The sequence below is a fragment of the Passer domesticus genome, chromosome 6 (genome assembly GCF_036417665.1).
Source record: "Passer domesticus isolate bPasDom1 chromosome 6, bPasDom1.hap1, whole genome shotgun sequence".
In the NCBI taxonomy this organism is placed as follows: domain Eukaryota; kingdom Metazoa; phylum Chordata; class Aves; order Passeriformes; family Passeridae; genus Passer; species Passer domesticus.
In genome coordinates this window covers 3928530-3951651 of record NC_087479.1, presented here as the reverse complement: position 1 = coordinate 3951651, position 23122 = coordinate 3928530, and the positions used below count along the sequence as shown (strand labels likewise).

General features: G+C 42.3%; 1 protein-coding gene across 1 annotated transcript in view; it reads left to right on the top strand.

Moving 5' to 3' along the window:
- Positions 1-23122, top strand: part of MTHFD1 (methylenetetrahydrofolate dehydrogenase, cyclohydrolase and formyltetrahydrofolate synthetase 1) — a 39588-nt gene that overhangs the window by 5456 nt on the left and 11010 nt on the right. The window contains exons 2-18 of the mRNA XM_064422879.1: positions 2698-2782; positions 4928-4987; positions 5658-5711; positions 6071-6207; positions 6329-6429; positions 6758-6894; positions 8229-8340; positions 11871-11998; positions 12633-12730; positions 13275-13448; positions 13948-14084; positions 14375-14421; positions 16705-16812; positions 16914-16988; positions 18739-18841; positions 20000-20076; positions 21046-21186. Of these exons, the coding sequence (XP_064278949.1) occupies positions 2698-2782; positions 4928-4987; positions 5658-5711; positions 6071-6207; positions 6329-6429; positions 6758-6894; positions 8229-8340; positions 11871-11998; positions 12633-12730; positions 13275-13448; positions 13948-14084; positions 14375-14421; positions 16705-16812; positions 16914-16988; positions 18739-18841; positions 20000-20076; positions 21046-21186 (1774 nt within the window). The remainder of the gene's footprint in view (positions 1-2697; positions 2783-4927; positions 4988-5657; positions 5712-6070; positions 6208-6328; positions 6430-6757; positions 6895-8228; positions 8341-11870; positions 11999-12632; positions 12731-13274; positions 13449-13947; positions 14085-14374; positions 14422-16704; positions 16813-16913; positions 16989-18738; positions 18842-19999; positions 20077-21045; positions 21187-23122) is intronic.

The following is a 23122-nucleotide window of genomic DNA, read 5'->3' as shown; positions in this document are numbered from 1 at the left end:
GGCACGTGGGCACAGGAGGAGGCTTAGAGTCAGTGAGAAGGCTTTTGGGGAAGCAGACACATAGAATTGCAAATTTTCTGTTTGAAAACTTAAAAGAATTTTCATACAGCTAGTAAAAAGTAGTGTTGATTTATCAATATGAACTTTTATCTTTGGGAAGGTCCACAACAGTAGTTTGTAGACTGTATGACTAAATAGCTGCTGGTTTGCAAAAATTATTTTTATGGCTTTTGTAAGTCCATGGAGAAAATCAATGATTTCGTCTTCTTTTCTTGAGTTTTCTCTTAAACCTTTGCCCATGTGGTTTTTGTGAGCACTGGAGAGCAGTGGTACCCAACGCTAGGTGGCTGTCTAACAAGGGATTTCTTGATTCAAGGCTCCTAAACACTGACAGCACCACGTTTGTATGTTTGTGTGTGTTGCCTTTTTTCGGGAGGGAGGGGAGGTGCCCTAGTGCCTAATTACAGAAAATGACAGCAGTGTAATGTGTGAATAGTTGTGGCTGCTGGGGGTGCAAGCACACCACAGCCCTGCTTCACAGAGGAAGTTGGGTGGGCTCATTTCTCTTCAGCTGAGAAGACTGCAATAAAAGTAATACCTAAACCCTTTCTAATATTTCATGTTTGTTTCATTTCTTTTTGTGTGCTGGCCACAAACCAGTGCTGCCCTTTCCTTACTGGAACACCAGAGATCTCAGAAATAGTTCCCTTGGAGAGTTGCCCACAGCCCCCACTCACTGGCTACGTGCAGGGGGTTTCTGATGCTCCTTGAGATTGTTGTGTTGTTGTTAGAGGCTGCTCATGAGCCAGCTCAGGTGCCTCCCTAGGGGCCTGCAGCTGGAGTGTAAGGAGAGGCAGCTGGGGATTTTGCTACCCAGCAGATGAATTTTTGTCACTTAAGCACAAAGAATTGCTGGATAAGGTTTGCTGTGAGATTGTTTTCTGAGCTCATCAGCAGGTCCTGATGTCACGAGTCCTACAGAGGTGACAGCCAAAAGAAGGCTCAGAACTACTGTTTCTTAAATGAGGCTGAAAAGAGGCTCTTCCACTGAGACTTTGAACCACTTGGCCAGATGCAAGCACCTTTAAATACTCTGAACCCACTCCTCGGGTGCAGCTGAGCCCTGGCCACGTGACTCAGGATGCAGCAGGAGAGATGCACGATTTGGGATGTAGCTGGAGGCTGTGACTCCCTCTGAGATGAGCCTTTAAACAGCCTTGGGGCTGCTTCTAGCTGGGCCAGCTGCACTGTCCCCTGGGATCAGTGCTGCTGGGGTGAGAGAGCTGTGTGCTGCTCCCATTTCCCTGTTTTCCTGCCTCTGCCAGGTCTTATTTGGAGCTCACAGTTGTGGGGTAGAGTTGGCTCACTGGCTATTTGTTTTCCTGGAGTTTTCTTCTGTGCAGGAATCACAGCCTCCCAGCTGGCATCAGCTACATAACCCTCTCCCTGTACCCTTGCCATTCACATTTTTAGTGGCCTGGCACCAACAGCACCTGCTTCAGTCTGGGAAGTCTAGTCCCACTTGGGAAGTAGCAGACCTGGTGATATTGATCTGAGGCTAAATGAGCATGAGACCTGTGTTTTAAACAAAAGGCTGTTTGGTGCAGGGTAGATTTGCTGAGTGTGGTGGTAGCACCTTCTCATCTCAGAGAATGGGGATGGGACACAGGATGAAGTTCACATGGATAGACTTGTCAAGCCTCTCGTGTCCTGTCAGGTTTTGCTTACCTGGCTTTTGCTTCTGAGTGTCTCTTACGTTTGCAGTGCAGTGCCACAGGCTCCTTCCAGTGCCATGAGCCCGTGAGGTGGACAGAATGGGTCAGTTCTTTCAGAATCCTGACTGCCTCTGGTGAGGAGATGGAGCAGCTGGGCCTCCACCTTCCCTGGTGAAGGATCTTGCCTGTGGGGCCAGAGAGTGGTTGAGAAATTGGAGGGGAGTGCAAGGCTGGGGAGAGGTGATAACAGCGACTTTTGAGCTGTCTGTGGCTAATTTCAGTGCTGGGTACTTGTTATTAAAATGTTCCAAGGTAAACTGGGTGTGAGTTGGCATCTGAACTAGAACAACCTATCAGTGCTCTCTTTCAAAGTTGTGGTTTTTTTACAACTGTATCCTTAAGCCTGCTTTTACTGAAGAGTTGACCTGAGCTGTGTACCAGGGTTTGGTGACTTTTGCTCACCTGTGTCCACCTCCCATTCTCTTCCCTGCATTATCTTTGGGTACCTCCTGCTTGTTTAGTTATTTCCCAGAATTTTACCATTGTAGATTCATAATCCTTTACCAGGACAGCTTGTTTGACAGTGACATCCGGTGCCTCTGGGATTCAGGTAATTTTAGTACAGCATAGGTGGAAAGAGGATTTCCTTTTGAGAAAGGAGTTTGAAATACCAAGAGTTTCCATGCCAAATTTTGAACCTTTCTTTTTTATTCTTGTATTCTATGAGACCGTGAAGAAGCACAATGTAGACTTCAAAAAAATAAAGTTATTTAAATAAATTTGAATGAATCTGGTTCCAGAATGTCTCAGTGATTTGTGGACATCAATCTTATTTGGAGATTGCTGGGAGCTGTGTACTCAGTGCATAAGTACATGTTTGCCAGTCTGCCCATCTGTTACTTTACAACTCCTGATTGTATCAGAATTCAGCCCTGTGATTAACTTCTACCTCGTATTTGTATTCATTTTTTCCCCTTTTCAGACAAGTGAGAGAGAGACTAAAGCAGCAAGTTATTGAGATGACTGAGAAGTTTCCAGGCTTCAGACCAGGACTTGCCATTTTGCAGGTATTGTTTTCTTTAATGACACCTACAGAAAGTAAGAGTTGCTTTGCAGTGGTAAGGGCTGATGAGCTGCATCCAAGCTGCCTCCTAGTTGGTAGCATTTTATAAGGAACAGTGTTCTCTGTGAGATGGTGACACAATCCTGTCTTTTTGCCAAGTATCAGAGCCCAGCATTTTTGGGGGGGGTTTAAGTTGTTTTATTTCTTTCTTCAGACCCTGTTCCCTGTTTGAGTGTTGTCTTTGTGAAATTAAGCTGTTTGTGTATTAAGAGCAAGCAGTGCTTGTAGACTCCATTTGAAATTTCTGCACTTGAGTGAGCCCTGAAGTTTGGCAGCTTTCAGAGATGTGTTTGTACCAGAAATCCTCCAAATGGGATGTTTATTAAGTGATCTGGTCTGTTGCTGAATTGGATATTCCTCAGAAGTGAACAAGTGTTAGAGTCGACACAGAAAGCCTTGCAGAGGCAAAAAGCACATGACAAGTACAGGGGTTTGACCGGTGTTTGGCATCATTTTTTTCCTTTGCAGCTATAAAAAAATGGAGACTGTTCTTAGGTCAGAAGGTGACTAGCAGTAGCAAGTGTCATGCTACAGGAAGGACCTGTGTGTCCACAAAGGACTGAGGGAATGTAAGTGGCTGCTTAGAGAAGTGACTTTTGTCCTTATTCAGTATTTTGGGCTCCTGCAGAGCCTTTGGTGCCTGTCTGTAGATTTCAATGCTAAAACCACCATAGCACACAAAGGCTGTGCTCCTCTTTGATGCCAGGAACAAATTTGTGCTTGTGTTTTGAGTTTTTTTCCTGGTTTTCCTTTCCATTAACTTTAAGTAGATTGTCTCTACAGAAGCTTTGTCTGCAGATGCTTAGAAGGAAGGAATGACAGTCTAAAAATTTAGTAGTGCTTTGAAAAAAGCTCCTGAACTGTTGACCTCATAAACTGTGTTGAAAAATTGCTGTTTTGTGGCACTATTGGATTGTTTTCCTGGTGGGCCTTGTATTCAGTCCTGGATTGTCTCAGAGTCCTTTACAACCTGTTTGCTCTTTGGCTGTCTGACACTTTTGTAAGCTGTCAAACAATCTGGGCTTGGAGTTCATCTCCTAATACTGATATTTGCAGCTGTCTGTTTTTCAGTGAAGTCAGGACAATGAACTGTTTCTTATTTGTAGCACACCATACATTATGTGCTCTGTTCTTTCTTGGTAGGCATCTGGTGTCCTCTGAGCTCAAAGAATAAGTCAGTTCATCTTTATTTTTTTTGTCCTGTAGTCAGTAATTTCTTATTCATAAAACGTTTGCTGACATCTCCTGTTTCTCTGCCCTGTATGAAGCAAACCTTTTCCTAAATCCAGCAGACTTTACAGGGGAGACAGTTCCTTTATCTGTACCTAGGGAGGAAGAACCAATGTGTTCTGGGTATCAGGTCACCCCTACAGCTTGTAGTCTATGTGAGAGCCAGGGATGGCTCCCAAGTATCAGGAAACAGAATTTCAAGAGCTTGCTTATCAGCTTTTCCTTATTTGACCCCAATTTTCTTAAGGTTAGAAGGAATATTACCTTGAACAAAACCTACTGGATGAGGCAAATGGTCTCCTGAAATGCAGTTGTACTGTGAGCACCCAGTACTGCCAAAAACTGCAGGCATTTGTTCCACTTGCTGCTTTTTCTTTGTGCACCACTTTGTCCTTGTTTTGGTTTTTGTTTGGCAAGAAAATTCTCAAGGTTCAAAACAGCAGTGGAAGAAATGTCTCCATCAAAGCACACATGTGCATAAAATTAAGATTCCTGGCTATCAAAGAGGCCCAGCATTTCTGAAAGCCTTAATCAGATAATTGAATGTTATCAGCACCTGCTGATAATGTTAATTAGCTAAGGATTTAATTTCTCAGATCAGATGGCAGGCAATATTTTCTGCTTTGGAGACCACTGTGTTTTTAAGGTTTTTCAATAGGTGCAAATAGTTTGTGCAGGAGATCAGACAACTTGTCTTTAACTGCCTTGTACTTGAAAGAACATTCCTGTTAGCTCCAGCTGTTTATGTCCTCTATCAGTGTGTTTTACAGTAATCCAAGGAAGGTGAGGGTTAAACCCATCTCAGCCTGTGTCTGGGTCTCTGTTCTGTGCTGTAATCCAACTGTCTTTCCATCCTTAGGTTGGAAATCGGGATGATTCAAACCTCTACATTAACATGAAGCTGAAGGCTGCTGCTGAGGTAATCCTGGACTTTCAGGACTACTTTTTACCCTCCTACAGTTGTTCAGATCTGAATATGAAAAACCACATGCAAGTCCATAGTTTTGTCTGAGTTTTTCCAGTATTGGAGAAAGCAGTGTTGGCCTGAGTTCTCAGTTACAAGAATGTAGTGTAGGTGTGTAACCTGAGAGCCAAGTGGGGTGCTCTGGTCACAGCAGTGTGGCTTGGTGCCACTCCTTGTGTGATCATCACAGATTACATTTGTCTGAAATGCTGTGTCTTTCCTGACCCATGGCCTTGTTCTTATCTTCCCTGCCTGTCTTGTACCTGCAGTTGTTTTGTGCTTGTCACAGGTGGAGCGTTACATGCTACAACAGGGCAGGAACACAGATGAGTGCATTTTTCCCTGGCATTTCTGCTGGTATTTTAAGGCAGTGTGCTGTCAAGCAAAGCTGATGTTGTTCATGTCAAAAGGTGAATAGGACAGTTAAAGGACAGACTCAGTAGGCAAAGCACTAATCTATCTTTGATGCTATTTCTAAGCCATAGGACTTGGAGCCTCAGGAACAGGAGATAGTCTTGGGAAATGTGACAGAATGCAGCTGTGATTTAGCTGGATAGAGAGATTAGCCAGATCAATTGGATGTCAATTCAGAAATCAGATAATTTGTTGTTATTCTCATTTGCAGATTGGGATCAGTGCCAATCACATAAAATTGCCAAACACAGCAACAGAAGCTGATGTAAGTAATACAGCCAGTGATGAAAAAATACATAACTTCAATGTTGTGCTGAAGATATTTTTACCCTGTCATTGTATAAAAAAGGAGTACTTGACTATTGATACTAGCTAATGAAAAAATAATTGGAACCTGCTGAGGTGTTTGGGTTTTTTTAAGAAAACTAAAACACAACAATTGAAAATTTAGATACTTTAGGAGCTGTTTTTTAAAAATAAAGAATGTAATTGGTTTATACTTATTGGTGGAAAAACTAAACATAAAGTTTATATCTTTTAATCCAGATAAGATTATGTTTTTTCCTTTGCATCAATCATATTTCAGTTCATCAGCCATTAGTTTTTTGGTGTTTGCTGTTGTAGGTGCTCAAGTGCATTGCCTCTTTGAATGCAGACCCAGCTGTTCATGGCTTTATAGTGCAGCTGCCACTTGACTCCAATAATCCCATCAACACTGAAAAAATAACCAATGCTGTTGCACCTGAGAAGGACGTGGATGGGTAAACTGGCTTCACCCCTGGAGAGCATGAGAGCTACTCCAGAAAGAAAGGTTTTTTCTTTATTTTCTCTTGAACAGTGAGGCTGGGTATCTTACTTGGCCTTTATTCTTTCTAAATACAGCTTAAGTAGCATCAATGCTGGGAAACTCTCCAGAGGGGACCTTGGAGACTGCTTCATTCCGTGTACGCCAAAGGGATGCATGGAACTTATCAGGCAGACAGGTAAGGAAGTTCCCATACATTATTCATGAGTGCAGTAGTCTTCAATAAGCATAGAAATCACACACGTTGTGAGGCTCTGCTTCACAACTTTTGCTGAGATACCACATTTCATCTCTGCTGCCTGAGGTAATAAAAGAACTAGGTTAAAATGGTCTTTCCTTCCTCCCTCCCAACTGCAGTTCCCTACCACACACAACAAAGAAGAGCACTACTCTGAAGTACCAGGGCCAGAGTTAAACTGACCAAGACTCCAGAGCAGTTTGAGTTCGTGTGTACCAGGCTGCACAGTGACCTCTCTTTTGCTCTCTGCTGGCTCTCTGTGGTGCAGGTGTCCAGGTGGCAGGGAAAAGAGCCGTGGTGATCGGTCGCAGTAAGATCGTGGGTGCTCCCATGCACGACCTGCTGCTCTGGAACAACGCAACAGTCACCACCTGCCACTCCAAGACTTCCACCCTGGCTGAGGAGGTAAGGGCAGCCTGTAGTTACCTGTTCCAGGCCACTGCTGCTCGGTGTGGTGCTGCTGTGAGTCATTAGGTCTGGGGTGTCTTTCATCTGACTTGGTTTCCCAGTTCTGCTCATTGCATGGTTGTGTAAATATTTCTGCTGGAATAGGATCTTGATTATTTTTGGCATTTAATTAAAGGGGTTTAATTATAACAATAAAATTATTATTTTTGTTGTCTTTGAGCAAGTGCTGAGAATTGAATCATCCCTTCCTAATCTCCATGTAAGGGTTGGCAAAACAGCATATGTTTTTGTTGTTTTGATTTTTTTTTTTTTTTACCCAAGAGACCAGGTGGTCTTCTGCTCTAATGGCTGGGAAATGTTAGGCCAAATGATATCTCAGTTGGTTTATTTTTTTCAGTCCATTTTCTATGACAGGGAGTTGGTACCATTTTCCTCTTCAGCAGTGAGAGTGACAGAAATAGTGTTTTGCTGTGCTGCCACCTACTTGGATTTCGTAGCGCCATCAGCACTGCCAGGCTCTGTAGGCAAGTATTAAAGCTGAAAAAGGGAGTAGGAGTGTTTGAATATAACTCACAAAGTAGATCAGAAACACTGCAATGCTTCACGCCATTAAGTTGCTGTTCAGTAAGACCATCATTAGGTTGATTAAAAATTGAAGTGCTCATACTTAATGATATCTTAAAAATAGTTTATCTCCCTTGAAGATTAAAGGAAAAAAAATCCAAGGGATAGCAGCTTCCTAAGCAAATGTGAATGAAGCAGTGCAGGAACTGACAACGAGCTTTAGTCTGAGTCTTTAACAGTCAGCTTCCCCTGGAGTTGTGTGTTATGCAGTCCTGGACATGAAAAGCACAAGACAGTGCTGTCACAAGTGAAGTGCTGCTTAGTTCTGTGCAGGGGTTGTTCTTGGCTGAGCAAGATGAGTTCTTGCTGTCTGATGAATGCTGGATATATTTCTAGCACTAAATGTGCAGGGATATTTGAAGGAAGAGAAGAATATTCAGAAGGCTTTAATTTTATCTAAATGTAGCCTGTATGATCCACTTGGGAATCATGGAGGAGTTCAGAGGAGGTTGTGAAGTGTTGACTAGCAATAATTCAGGGTAGGAGTGTGAAAATAGGCCATTATTTCTAGCTGCAGGAATCTGTCCTTGCCAAGGAACTGGCAGCTACCTTTAAATGCTGAGAGTGCCCTTCCATGCCTCCAGTGGCAATGGGTGAGCACAGTTTCATTGCAGCTCAAGCTGATTTAACTTGCTGCAAAAGCAGCTCTGCATTTTCCCCCTGCCAGTGTGATACACATTTGTTTGTTGTTTTTAATTTTTTTATAGGTTGGCAAAGCTGACATCCTGGTGGTTGCAGCTGGTAGAGCTGAAATGGTAAAAGGTGAATGGATCAAGCCTGGTGCAATCGTCATAGACTGTGGAATTAACCATGTGCCAGGTGCGTGGGCAGTGTATAACAAGTGGGGATGTGTTTGTTTGTGTATAAATGCAGTTGCTAAGTTCATGAATACTATTTCCTTGGTGTCTCTGGTCCACATGGACTTCTTCTGTCTTAAGTAGTGATGACAACCTCTGACAATGCCAAAGTAAAGAAACCACTGGTCTGAAGTGCTCTCCTAAAGCAGATCGGTGGCAGTTTTGATTCAGCCTTCAACGAGGCTGATGATTAAAGAGGAAGGAGGAGGCCTACGAAATATTGCAACAGAATATCCATTTAATTTGCCCCAGCTACATCTGAAGTCTTGTCACTGTTGTCACTTTGGAGCACAGGGCTTTGCTGTCATTACTTCGTGCTTGGATCTGTTGAAGCAGTTGCCTTTGAAGTACAGAAATGACAAGCAGTCTCTTCAAGTAGCTGTGGATTTGTTGAATCACAGCATTAACTTCTTAGGCTTGAATGGCTGTTGTCTTGAAACAAAGCAGATTGTGCAAGAGTATTGGTGACAATGGTTCAGGCATAGAATAAAGTGCTTTAACATAATGGATTTTAGGGTAGGGTTTCACTTAGCTGCTCCTTCCTTATAAAGATGCTACAGACAGTCTGGCAATTTCTGTTTTCATCTCATTTTAAATCCAAATTACAGATATTGAATGATATGGAAAATTAGTCACTCTTACTGTGCTACACCCACAAGGCTTTTAAAAGGTAGTTTTCATAATTAATCAGTCATTTTGTTGCCATTATTTAACAGAATGTAAAGAAATTTCTGTTGAGTGGTCTTGTTACTCAAAGTTGACATTAGGCTGCTTTTAAAAACATTAGTCCTCTATCTAATTAAACTAAAAAGTCATCTGCTGTTGCTGTTTGTTGCTTGATGGTTTTTTTTTCCAAACAACCCAAACTCAGGCCATTTGCCAAAACCCACAAGGTCACTGCTGATGTGCATGAAGCAGAATGGGTTGGAGTCTCCCCAGCTGACACGTTGCAAATCAAGCCCCCATTGTGTTTCTGATATATGATGGTATGACCTTTTTTCAGGCTTTATGTGCACTGCATCTCTGAGGACACATCCCTGTTCCTTTGCAATTGCACTGCCTTGAGCAGTGCACTGACATCTGAGCTTCTTGTGCACCCAGCCCAGTCAGTGTCACGTGGAGAACACTTAATGGCTTTGAGATTTGATAATTGAGACTTGATAGAATATCATGGAAACTGTCACATTTCTAAATGATGGATGTTATAGGTTCTTTTTTTTTTCCTGTGGTTTTTTGAAGCTGCTGAATTTTCCTGACTTTTTTCCCCTATGGTATGTTGCAAAGAAGGCAGATCCCAAACTGATTTGATATATCAGGACATTAGCTCATGCTGTCTTGCCAAGCTGGAGTTAGGACAAGTTATAGCCATGTGGCACCATACAAATGCAGCTGTTGTGCTTTTGAATGGAGTATGGCCTGAATGCTCCAAGGGTGCTGGTTTGGAGGCTGGAAGAGACACTTCAGCCACATCTGGCTTGGTGTACTGCAATTAACAGAATTTCCTCCAGGTAGACAGAGAGGTAAAAACAATCTCCTGAAATCTCTGCTAGAGCAGACAAGTGCCTCTTACTTTCCAAACTGGGTTGTATTTGTCTTTCCCCATGGCTGCAGTTAGAGGGCTGGTCCAGCAAATACTCTGGATGCCTTATTCCAGGCCTCTAGAAATTGCTTTGCTACAGAAAGGGAAAGCAGTGCAGGTGGAGGATATTCCCAGAGAGGACAATCCCTGGAATGTCCCTCTCTGAGTCCTGATGGAGGAAGCACCTCTGCTCCAAGTTGCCTGCTGTGGGATTTTGCAGCCCTTGCTAACAAGCAGCCATGAGAGTGGAATCTGAGAGCAGCTTTTTTGCAGCATGGTTATAGTGTCACTGATACTCCCTGGAACTAGTTTGTATTTTTTAAGAGTGGGATGATGAATATTGAAAAGGTGAAATTATGGGGAGAGATGGCAAGTATTGTGTGTGAGCTTTCTTTCAAAAGAATATTGTGCAGGTAATTGAATAGCTCCTAGGCTGTGCTCAGCAGTGCCTGGTGTGAGGTGCAGAAGCAGGGACTGGGGGATTGTTTGGCATGTGCTCATCTCTGTGTCTGTGGAACAGATGAGGCAGTTTGGAGTGCCAGCTTGTTTTCCTCATTCTTGGGAGAGCCTTCCTGGCTAGGATGGCTGATGAGCCTGCTTGGCATCCTTGGAAGAAAATAAAATTACATTATTTACTGTTTGCAGCCTTAATTAAATTGGTCTCTAGGGGGGAAGGCCAGGCTGGTCTGCAGTTGAGGCAGCAAACTGACAGTGGCTGCAGAAACACTGCTTACCAGCTGTGATGTTGTTCAGGCTTTGAGCTTCAGGGAGAAGCAGTGTTGCTTAAAACACACAGGAAAGCATCCAAGCTGCTAATTGTCAGTAACAATGCAGCTAAAAAATAACGTTGGCTTTTGTTCTCTTTGGTTTTAACATAATCTACTGTTGGGGAGTTTGGTTTCTCTTCCACTCCCTCCCCCTCACCAGATGTATATGAAAGTTAGTAATTGTGTTCTGTTCAAATACACACTTATTGTATGCAATATAATATTTCAATATAACAACATTAGAATCTATTTTCAGATTTTCACACTGGTTGAAATCTCCCTAGAGTCCTTTATCTGAAGTGAGGATCTGCCATTCCAGGAGCAACTTAAATTTTCTGGTTTTGTGTGCTGTAATCAGTGACTCCCTTAGATAACTGTGCTAGTTCACTAATTCACTTTGTCTCTTCCTCTCTTTATGAGTGAGTTTAATGGTCACCACTGGAAAAAAGGACTGTGTCTGTTTCTGAATTGTCGTGTCTGTTTCTGAATTGTCAGGTCATATAGTGCAGCAGGATATAGCAAAATACATTGCCTGAGAGAAAGCTTCAGTAGGATAATCTTTCTTAAGGCACCTGTGAAGTTTGTTTTGACAAAACTGATCTCTGCTAACTGCCATATTTACTGGTCCATCATTAAACTAGCAGTGATAACTGAAAAGCTCAGCACTTCCTGCCTTCAGTTTCTGTAAAAGCAGGTGATTGTATTCAATACTAAGGCCCAGATGCCCTCCAAAATGGAACAGAGTAAATGTAAATCTGGGGGTTTGGAACAAGTCAGCCATGTTTAATCTCTCACCTCTTCATGTCTGTTGGTTTATATCTCATTCAAACTGCCCCGTGGGCAATGAGCCACTGAGAAAAGACTTGCATCCTCCAGGAAAGGGAGATCTGTCTGGCTGAGGATAAATGGTGCTTAATGGGAGGATGTGTTGCATGAGCTGTTGACACTCTGCAAGTGAAGTATGATGATAGCAGCTTCATCTTGTGATGTTGTCTTAGCTGTTTTATCTTTCTTTGCAGCTTCCTGGGTACTCAGCTTATATTTTGTTTGCTCCAGCAGAATTAAAGACTTCTGCTTCAGTCAGTGCTGTCTCCTCTGCTGTGCTGAAATGTGATTTGTAACCTACTTTTCTCTTCAAATCCCCAGACAGCACAAAGGCCAGTGGGAAAAGAGTTGTGGGAGATGTGGCATACAATTCAGCAAAGGAAAAAGCTTCTTTCATCACCCCAGTTCCTGGTGGTGTTGGACCTATGACTGTGGCCATGTTAATGCAGGTACTGAGCAGACTGTGGTCATCTCCTCTGTGTTTACTTTGGGGGGTGTTGCTGCTGACCATCAGCACACTGCCAAAGCAGCTGGTGCTCCCTTCTTGCTCTTGAAAAACCTAGTTAGGATTTCCAGCTTCTAGTCCAGACAATTTGGATTCAGTTAACTGAGGAAGAAGATGGACTTCAAGGAAATGTTAGAACAGAGGTTTCTGGTTGGTCAGTTTTGGGAGGTTTTTTAGGGGTTTTTGAGCGTGGTTGCTCAAAACCATAAAAAATGGGTCTGTCCTGTCCTAGTTCTGAAACTATCCTTAGGATGATTGGATAAAAAGGAGAGTAACAGTGTAAACCATCTCTCTCTATTTCCATGCTTTGCTTAAGAAGCCCTGCTGGCACAGAACACCCAAAAAAATCCAGCTCACTGTCAGATCAGTAGAGAGATAGATGTGGTGGGATTCTTTTCTTTTGAAGAAAAAAGCAAGCAGAATCTCATTTTGGATTATTAGCAGATGCTTTAATAAATGCACTTTGGTTTAATCTCAGACTGAGACAGATGGAAAGGGCAAACCTTTCTGGTCTCTTTGTTGAACAATGCAGTTCATGCAATGATGGTTGCCTTAATGCATTCACTTGCTTGTTTCAGAGCACTGTGGAGAGTGCACAGCGTTTTCTGGAGAAGTTCCAGCCTGGAAAATGGACCATTCAATACAACCAGCTTACCCTAAAGGTGCCTGTTCCAAGGTAATGCTTTCAAATCAAGGCATTCTAAGGTCTTCCTGAGGAAGCAGAGCTAAGCTGCAGTGTTGCTGTGATGTCTCCTTAAGTGTAGTCTTCTTGGACTTTCACACACTTCAGGCCAGCTAGATGGTGGCTGATTCAGGAAATAGTGAAAAACTTGTATCTTGAAAAATTTTCAGTCTGCCATGTCAAAACCCTAGCATCTTCAAATAGGAGTTGCTGGTGTCAAGTCCCCAAGGAGCAGCTGAAGATATGCAAAATACCATATGGGATAATAACACATTGCCTACAAAAGGCATTTGGGAGAATGGGGAGGTTGAGGAGAGGGGTTGTTGTTTGTTTTGGGTTTGCCCTTTTTTTATTTTTAAAAAGGCAACTCTGTGTCTGTTGTGATGTACCTGATACTTGTGGGATTGATTCATTTAACTAGGGGGATTTAAAGATTGACTTGTAAAATATAGATTAGGTGTTTGTAGTTTATTCCCTACAGAAGCAGGGAATTTGTAGAAGTCTGACTTATAAACTCATCTTGCTCTTTTTCTTTAAGTGATATTGAAATCTCCAAGTCCTGCATGCCCAAGCCCATTGATCAAGTTGCAAAAGAAGTTGGTCTTTTCCCTGATGAGGTGGAGCTCTATGGCCAAACTAAAGCCAAGGTTCAGCTCTCAGTGCTGAAACGTCTGCAGAACCAGCCAGATGGCAAATACGTCGTTGTTACTGGGTAGGTGCTTCCTGAACTGAGACATCACTTACAAGATGAAAAGAAATTTTATTAGCATGACTTGTTGTTGAATTGTCTTTTGGTGGGGTGACTGGTTGAGGTGCTCAGGGTTTTAGTTAATCACACTGTGAAAATGTAGTCGTTTGGGGAGTAGATGGATCACTTGTGGCAAACATTTAAACTTAACATTTCTCTCCAGCAGATGAATTGTTTTGGTCAGGGTTATGAAGGATAGACTGGTTCCTAGCCAAACTTCTCCAGGTCTAGTAGCCTGCCTTCAGTAGGAACCAGCAAATTGTTTCAGAGGAAGGTTGTCAGCAGTTATGTGATTTGCCAATCTCTTTCCAGTTTTGAATTGATGAAGATTAGCTGAAGTATGAGCCAGTTCAGAATTTGAATTCTCATTAACTGCAATCACTGGGTGACTGTTTTATCCCTGGGATTTGATTCTCACCCACTGCAAAGGTGTAATTGTGTCTTTTCTGCTTTGTGGCTGCAGAATAACTCCCACTCCCCTGGGAGAGGGGAAGAGCACCACCACTGTTGGCCTTGTCCAAGCCTTAGGGGCACACCTTCACCAGAATGTCTTTGCCTGTGTTCGGCAGCCTTCTCAGGGGCCAACTTTTGGCATAAAAGGTATGATTGTTTTGTTGCTTGCAGTTAGCCTAAATGGACAAAGATGGAATTCAGAAATACTATTCTTCTGCACTGTAGTTTCACATTATTTCTAGTTACAAGTGCATTTATTTTAAGAAAAAAGAGCTTTGGGTAAGTTCTTCAGTTTTGTCTTCAAGGTACTGTGTTGGGACTTAAACTCAGCTGCTCAGTGGTAGCTGCCCTCTTGGAGCCATTAAGCAAACAGATGTAATAGCACTCTGGGCTGGAGACACCTGGATTGGTGTGGTCTGACTGTTGTCTCTCTGCAGGTGGAGCTGCAGGTGGTGGCTATTGTCAAGTTGTCCCAATGGAAGAGGTAATTCTTTATATAAAGACTCATTGCCCTCACAGCTCACAGACCCTGAAGAGATACTGCAGTCAGATAACTTAGAAAATATATGAGTTTATGACCTAGTGTAGCACTTGAAAGAACTGGGTGCTTGGTTTCAGCAAAGCTTGGTTTTTTTTAGCAAGCAACCATCCTTGTGTTGTTTCAGAAGTGTACCTTTATGGTTAGGGAACTTCATAGGGCTAGGAATTCCCAGTTCTTCTCTTCCCTCCCCTTCTCTGCCTTGAATTGCTGTGTACCCTGGAGCAAAGTACATGCTGTGCCTCATTTTCCCAGTGCTGAAATGAAGATGATAATGGCTTAATGCATTTTGGAAGAATATTGCATAGTTCTGTCGGCTGTGGTGGCCACCGACTCTTTCCGTGAGCTATTTTGGTGTACTTGTGTTTTAGATTACTAACAGGAATTGGGAAAAGGGAATTTGGGAATCAGCAATGCCAAGACCTCAGCCTGTGGGGGGCTGGCACTGGAGCATATTTCTGGTGTGACTTGGCAGCAAGTAAAATTCTGTGTTTGGAGGCAGGGAATTAAAAAGCACGTGTAGCATGTGCTCTCGTGCCTCTCTCAGCTCTCAGAGTAATTGCCTCTAGAACTCTGCCTTTGTCTCATGCATTGTAGATTGACACAGGACAATTTCAGGAAGAAAAGTAGAAACGATCAAAAGGGCTGTTTGTTCTAATTGATGCAGCAAGTCCATAAAAGATAAAGATGTTCAGGAGGCAGAACATTGATTCAGTCACGTGCCAAGAGCATGTGTGAAGAATAGATGTGACAGGAAAAATAACCTCCTCCTCTTTGGGAGTGTTAGTAAGACAAGCCAAAATACCTGACTGTGTGCTGCAGTGGGAAACAGGCACACTAGAAACCAAACTAGCTGGAATTACTTTCTTTAAGTATGACCCACGTGGTACAAATACACATAGTTTTGTGGGGGTGTTTTAGTCAATGCACGTCTGGTAAAATTTAAAGTATCTGGAGTCACTAGTTAAAATAATGATCTTGATACATCATTTAATAATTTTGCATGCAGTTTTCATCCTATGAAAAAATAACAAGTAAAAAACTTATGTTCATACTGCAAAACAAAGATAATAATAATTGCTTCTTGTTGCATGTATGCAGAATGAGACAACAATTAGCATTTACTAATTAGGATTTATAATTGGTGTGTGACTAGCTGCATTCTTTTTAGCTTTGTGGGTTTTGAGACGACAGTAACAAGGCTTCAATAAAATGGTGTTGTAAGGTATTCTGTCATATCACCTTTTCTAATATCCCCTTTTCATCTTCTTTCTTTGCTGCTTTGCTAGAGAGGAAGGGGATTGTTTTAACCACACTATTTACTCACCTGCCATAATCATAGGATCATTTAGGTTGGAAAAGACCTTTAAGATGACCAAGTCCAACCATTCCTCCAGCACTGCCAAGCCCACCACTAAAGTGTGTCCCCAAGTGCCACTGCATGTTTCTGAAATACCTCCAGGGATGGTGACCCCACCACTTCCCTGGGGAGCCTGTTCCTGTGCTTGACAACCCTTTTCACAAAGAAATTTTCTCTCATACCCAATCTAGATCCTTCATCAGCTTCACAGCTACAAGATAGTGCAGTGCAGCCAGATAACTCACGTAGGCAAACCCACTCAAACTATGTTTTAATGAGATGGAACTAAGAAAACTACTAGCAGTGTCACTGTGTAGTACGTGGTCTACAAGCTCTGCCTGTGATTGTGTTTGGGTGGTTACCTTAAGCAGAGCTCTCTGCAACCACAGAGCTCCACTGCTAGTGCTGCACAAGGTTGCTAGTTCCAGTTTAGCTCAGACTCCCTTGTGGGAGCAGCAGCCACTTCAGCTGATGTATGTGTGAAACCTGCTGTGCAAATGAGGGGGTCACTAGGAAGGTGAAGGAGGAATAATGCAGAATACAGAGTGTGTTGAAGTCGGGTCTTTTAAGTGCCAAAGCAGCTTGTGAGAACTGTTCTGGTGGAGGAGAAAAGAAAAAAACAAACAACTTTTTATTTGGGAGCTTTGTTTTAGAAGTTCGTAAAATGACATGAATGTGGGGGAGGCATTTTTATGTTTTAGAGAAATTCTTTCCTCTCTTCTACATACTGCACTGAGCAATCTCTCCCCCTCCACCCTCACCCACTTTAACATTACTATTAATACTCCTCTTTCCATCTGTCTACGGTGAGTTGGAATAAATGAAAATTGCAGCAGGATGAGGTAACTGATATGTTTTGTGTCCTCTAGTTTAACCTTCACCTCACTGGTGACATCCATGCCATCACTGCAGCCAACAACCTGGTCGCTGCTGCCATTGACGCGCGCATGTTCCACGAGCTGACTCAGTCTGACCAGGTACAGTCCTTCCTTACCTTGTGTTTGGTCCCAGCCCACTTTGGCCAGGCTGTTCTGGATGTGCCAGCAGTGCTGATTAACTGCTTGTTTCATTTTGCAAGGCTCTCTACAGCCGTTTGGTGCCATCTGTCAATGGTGTCAGGAAGTTCTCAGACATTCAGATCCGAAGGCTACAGGTGAGCTCGCTGCTTTCTCATTGGTTTCTGGTTCTGTTCCATTGACTTATCCTTTAGGTAGGCAGAGCTACGTTACAGAAACCCCTGTGTTGCCCCTTGGGTCATTCTGCTGGCATTTGTTTTTTACCCAAAGTGTGCTGAAGTGTGTAACCCTTCATACAGCACAGAAAACAGGTGCAGCCCCAAGGGGAAGAATCATTGCTATAACTGTGTCAAATACTCTGTGATTAACACTATGGGAAGAAGTAGAGGTTAGTGTCCTTTATTAGTGGTGTCAGTTCTGTGTCCTTAATGCAGTTTAAGAAAAGACCAGAATCAGTCTCTGTACCTACCACACAGTTACAGCTAGAGATGAGTGGTTCCCATGTGACAGCTGTGTGGATAATGCAGCACCAAAAAAACCCAATTCATAAAATTCAGCAAAAAGAGAACATACAGAATTTTCTTTGTCTTACCCAGATTGAGAAAACAAAGAAAAATGAAAAAAAACACCTGTTCCCTACATTGCAAATTTCTCCTCTGAAAAAAAAAAAATCCTGGTTAGATAAGTAGCCCTTTCATTGAATGGCAGTCCCTGAGCAGCCCACAGCTCCTCTGATCCTCAAAACTTAAGGGCATGTGCAAGTTCACATTGGCTTCTGCAAAAATGAGGATTAGCAGATGGACAGTTTTGCACTGGGCTTGAACCTTGCAGCTGGGAGGACAGACTGAGCCCTGTTGAGCTCCTTCAAGGTACAAGCCTGTTTTGTAGAGTGTTCAGGCTGGATCAGTTGCCCATTTGGAAGTCAGGAGCAATAGTCAGACTACTTGGGAAGGTAAAACTCTGATATATTAATTTGCTGTAATGTCTTAAACCATTAGAGAATGTGTGGTTTGCTTCCATTGCTGAGCAAGAAATGATGTTATACTGCTTGGTGTTCCTGCTGGACTGCTGAGGGAACTCTATCCTAACCACTCTTCTGGTTATTAAATGTCAAGATGTGAACAGAATGCTAATACTCCAGAAAGATGGTATCTCTGTCATTGTTGTTGTTTATTTCCTTTTCTAAATGATATGCTTGAAGAGGAAAAGAACAGACTTTCTTCTTCCCTGCTGTTCTTTAGGAGAAAAATATGACTTGACTGTCTGGTTAATTAAAAAAACCTCACTCGTTCATAAATCAACTGTATCATTTCCCTCATGCCTAAGCCTGTGCTTCTATCAGGCTTCTTGAGATAATTCTTCTCTCAATTAAGCAACTTGGCAAGCTGCCCATCCTCTCAGTGTGTTCAAGATCAGCTTTCTGGGATGCTGACAGCCTTGTGACTGAATTGTTTAATTCCTCCTTTGTGCAGCTTTAACCAGCATGCTGAAAGCAGTGGCTTTAAATGCGTGTGGCTGTGTGCAGTGACCCCAGGCAAACTAATGAGAAATGGATGTAAGCATGTGAGGCTAATGATGAGAGCAAGGCATGGAAGGAAGTGCAGAGCTGTCTCTTATCTTTCTGGAGGTGCCTTGCACAAAGCTTGGTGACAACCTGCCCTGATGAGCTCTATTGTCTGCCTTGCCCTTTCCAAGCTGGGCAGTAGCAAGCTCTGTCCAGTATATGTGGATATGGATCATCTTATGTTGTTGTGGGGTTTGGAAGAAAGGGACGCAAAAAGGCAGCCCCTCCTTATTTCTGAATATGCAGATGCTGCTGCCAAAACCTCAATGCTGCAGTAAAAGGTTCATTTCTGTGAATATTTATATTTATTTGTCTTCCCACAGAAACTGGGCATTAACAAAACTGATCCTATGGCTTTGACAAAAGAAGAAGTAAATGCATTTGTGAGACTGGACATTGACCCGGGCACCATAACATGGCAGAGAGGTACTAGAGACATTAAATGAAAGAAAACTTGTCAAAAGAGACATTTGCAGTTACAGCTGAAACTGTGTTTCCTGGGAAAATGGGAAAGGGCAGAGCTGGGTCCTCCCTCCTTAAGTTTGGTGGGATAGTTGCCTGCAGCTAGGATCCCATATCTGAGGGGTCTGACACAGGGGCTTTGAATCTGCTCTGAATTCACAAACATTAAGAGTTTGCTAATGGGTGACAGTTTGTGTTTCTGGATTTGTCAGTCACTGAGAGTTGAATTTGGCAATTGTAGCCAGCAGCCTTTTTACCTTACTGCTCTGTGAGTAAGGAGAGGGTTCTGCTCTGGAATTAAATTCAGTTTTAATCTGCCCACTTGCTCTGTCGGGGACTGACAGCAAATGAAGACCAGATTTTTTTAGAGGTTTTTAAGGATAGTTGAAAGTAGAATCATTCTCTGGTCTGGCAGATTTAATATTTCACTATCAAAAGAATTTTCAAAGTGGACTTTTTTTCTGAGTTAGGCTCCAAGTGTATTGCTTTTTCATCTTTCTTTTAAAATACAGTACGAAATGTATTCTCCAGAAGTTGCTTCATAACCTGTAATGAGACTAAAGTAGTCTGCCTCATGGGAAATACTTCATAAAACACTTGGAATATTTCAAGCATATAGAAGGAAACAGCAAATTTAAGCCAGTGTTTCATAGTTTTTGTTTCCAAGGTAATTTGACTTAATGGAGCTGTATGAAACAATTCTCACTGAATGATAGTATCTGACCACTTTATCACTTTACTTATAAAGTGTTAATTTTATTTCTTTTTGACTGCAGTAATTTCCTGGATTCATATTGGTTAATGATGGTGAAAAATCAATTGGAATAATATTATCAGTTCTGCTTTTCAGAGAAGCTTTGGTCTGGTGGTTAATGCACACAAAGGGATGCAGACTCCCTCTGAATGCAGTGCAGGCCCTGGTGTATCTCTGGGTATCTTAATTTCATTGCAGTTTTTGTGTAAGAATCACGTTGTAAAGCACTTGCCGTTCCTTAGGAGAGGATGGTTTCTCAAACTGCCATCTTCTCTTTATTGGTGACCTGGCTGGGTGTTTGTCACAGGGCCAAGATGTGCATTTATGACTTGGCAATGTGACATCTTACCTCTCTGCATTCCTTGCAGTACTGGATACGAATGACAGATTCCTTAGGAAAATCACTATTGGACAGTCTGCAACAGAGAAAGGCTTCACACGGACGGTAATTGTTCCCTTTCCTCACATGTTTTAGAAAGTACTTTGAAAAAGATGTTCCTGAAGGAAGTTTCTGTAACTCCAGCTATTTTCATCTTTGACCATTATCTTGTTAAAGAGAAAGCAGAAAGTCTTCTCAACTGAGCAGTTAAATTTGCTACCAGTGCTGTGTTTAATTTTAAATTGTTTCTTCCCTCCTTCCCTGTTGTCTCCTGAATATTTGCTTCCCAAAGTGGGATGTCTGTGGCATAACAGTGGTACACGAGTGCCCTTTGTAAAGCTGGTCACAACAGTGCTTTGTCTTCACTACTGCAGGTTTTTTGGATGGGGTTTATCTGGCCAAAACTAGACGCAGAATCTGAGCTTGTCTAGATTCATTGTCTAATCAATAGAGTAAAAGAGGCAATTGGGCTGTGACTCCCCTCATCCCTTAAGTAACTGTCAAATTTATACTTCAAATTAATTGTGCTCAGAAAAGCCTCTTTCTTTTGACTTCAAATGTCCTTAGGGTGCTTAGCTCCCCTAAGATGGAAGTGTCTGCATTATGTCAGATTAATTTTACCCTACATTTCCTATAGAATCTCTTTTTTTCTGCTGGTGGGCTTTTTGTCTTTTACTGTATTGTTTAGCAATTACCAGATGAGTTAGTAAGCTCAGTCTTCAAAAATATAATTTGTTAGTGTTACGTGTTCTTAAATGAATCACTAATGTTCGTGCCAGGAGAGACATGTAATAGCAACAGAATGAGTAGGTTTTGTTTAATTTTGCAGGGGAAAAATTCAGTTCAAAATGGCCAAATGAAATGAAGTGTTCTGAGAGAAATGCTTTGGATTTCTTGCATATTCTGTGTCTGTATTTTTTCGTTCTTTTCTTTATTACAATGGTGATGATTTGCCTTGTTTCAAGAATTGAACAGAGGCAAGAATTGCTGGGAGGGAATCTTAATGAGTTCATGTCCTTCATTCATCTCTTGCAGGCTCAGTTTGACATCACGGTGAGCAGTGAAATCATGGCAGTCCTGGCCCTGGCTGATGGGTTGGATGATATGAAAAAGAGATTTGGCAGAATGGTGGTAGCTTCCAGCAAAAAAGGACAACCAGTTACAGCAGATGACCTTGTAAGAGTCATTGCTATTAAATGCTTTTTCCTATTATTTCTGAAAGTCCTTGGATTAAAAAGCAGAGAGGCAGTTGTATGGAAAAAAAATAAAATTAGCATATAGAAGAGTAAAGATAAAATCCTGGCTCCTACAGTTAATGAAGGTTATTTTCCTTCAGTGTGGCACCTTCACACCTTATTTAGAGAGGGTATGTGTGGGCAGGGATGAGGGTCCTGTGGGATGTGGTGTGTGTCAAGTTGCAACTGGCACCACAGGAGTTACAGGGGAAGTAGATGGTGGCTTCTGCATAAAAAGCATGTTTATGGATCAGAAGAACTCAAAATGCATCCTGCTGGCCATCCTGTTTCTTAGGCTCCCTGGAGTGAGGAAAACATTGAGCAGGAGCAAAGCATTTGCAAATTCAATTACAGACAATGAAATATCTTCTTCTGAGAGTCTGTGAATGCTATAAAAGCCAAGGCATTTGCAAAAAGTCTGTGTTCTCTGTAAGGCAGCCTTGGATGAGGGACACAAATGTTTAATTTCCCTTCATGAAATGCTGAATGTCTTAGTGCTGGTGATGCCTGTTACCAGTGTGTAAAGCAGCAGTTGCAAGCTGCAGCACTGTTTTGCAGCTCTCCCTCCAATATTGTTAGTTCTTGGCAGGTCTGTGGAATGCCTCAAATAGCATTTTCCCAAATGGCGCTTGAGCATGGTGCCAGGGCAATGCCCTGTGTCCCAGGCACTTCTTCCTGACCTGTGTTTCCAGCTAGGTGGGAAAGGGCATTAAGGCTTACCCAGCTCTTGCTGTCTTACTGCAGGTTGTTTCCTTATGTTCTGGGAGGATGTGGAAGTGTTGTTTATTTGTTTTACTTCCTCCCAGCATAAGGCTAAGAAACAGTAGATTGATGGCCTGACTCTGGCCTTGCAGGAAAAGTGCCTGGCTGGAACAATTTATCTGTAAATCCCTATGTGAGACATTTGTTGGGGATGAGAGAGAGCGTGTGCCAAAGTTCTGTAGGCAGCTTTGAGATTTTAATTCCTACACCTAGCATGCTGCCAGTTTAACTTAAGTAACTGAGTTAAGCCCTTTTTTCTGGAAAACAGGAGTGTTTCTTACTGCCCATCAGCCATGTAGGCAGATGATGCTTGGCTTGGGAGTTTCTTTGACTTTTATGTAGTCCAGGTGATAGAAGTTCTTTAATCTCAAATATTTTTTTTTTTACTTTTTAAAAAATCTAATTATATTTAATTCTGTCCATTCCAATTGCAGAATGGAGGATGGTATCAGACATCCAACAGATTCTCTTGTCTGTTATGTTTGCACTTGATGACAGCCAGTGGCTCATGTTATTAGGAGATGTTACCCACTCCTCACGCAGGCAGAAATGTGATTGCAGAGACCAGGCTGGGTCCTGCTGCTGTGGTGCAACCAATGTCATGAGTGTGCTACCAGGAAGTGCAAAGAAAATCTGGGAAGGAACTTGGAATCAAAAACTGACTAGAGGTTTTTAGAGATGGGATGTGTCGAAGTGCGCTGAGTGACACGGGTCTGAAATGTCGCCATGGAAATCTTGCTCTGCAGTTTCCATTATTGTGGAGATGAGTGAAGTTTAAATCTTATCCATTAAATGTTAAATGAGCTTTCACGTGGCAAGATTGAAACTAATGAAACAAAGCAGTGAATGTCTTAGAAAGACATAGGCTTTCATATCTTTGAGTGCTGCAATTCAGTTGAAATTGAAAGGGAAGAAAAAGAGATTGTGGGTCAAGGTTTTCATAACTGCTGTGAACATTTGGCTCAGGACATGACAGCAATTTTCATTACTTTTTCAAGTGCTGAATAACAGCTGGTTTGGTTTCCACTGGACTGTCAGTCACAAAAAATGACCAAACCCACATCTTCTTTTCCCAAAGCACATGGGATGAAGTCATAAGCTTTTGTTGCACAGGA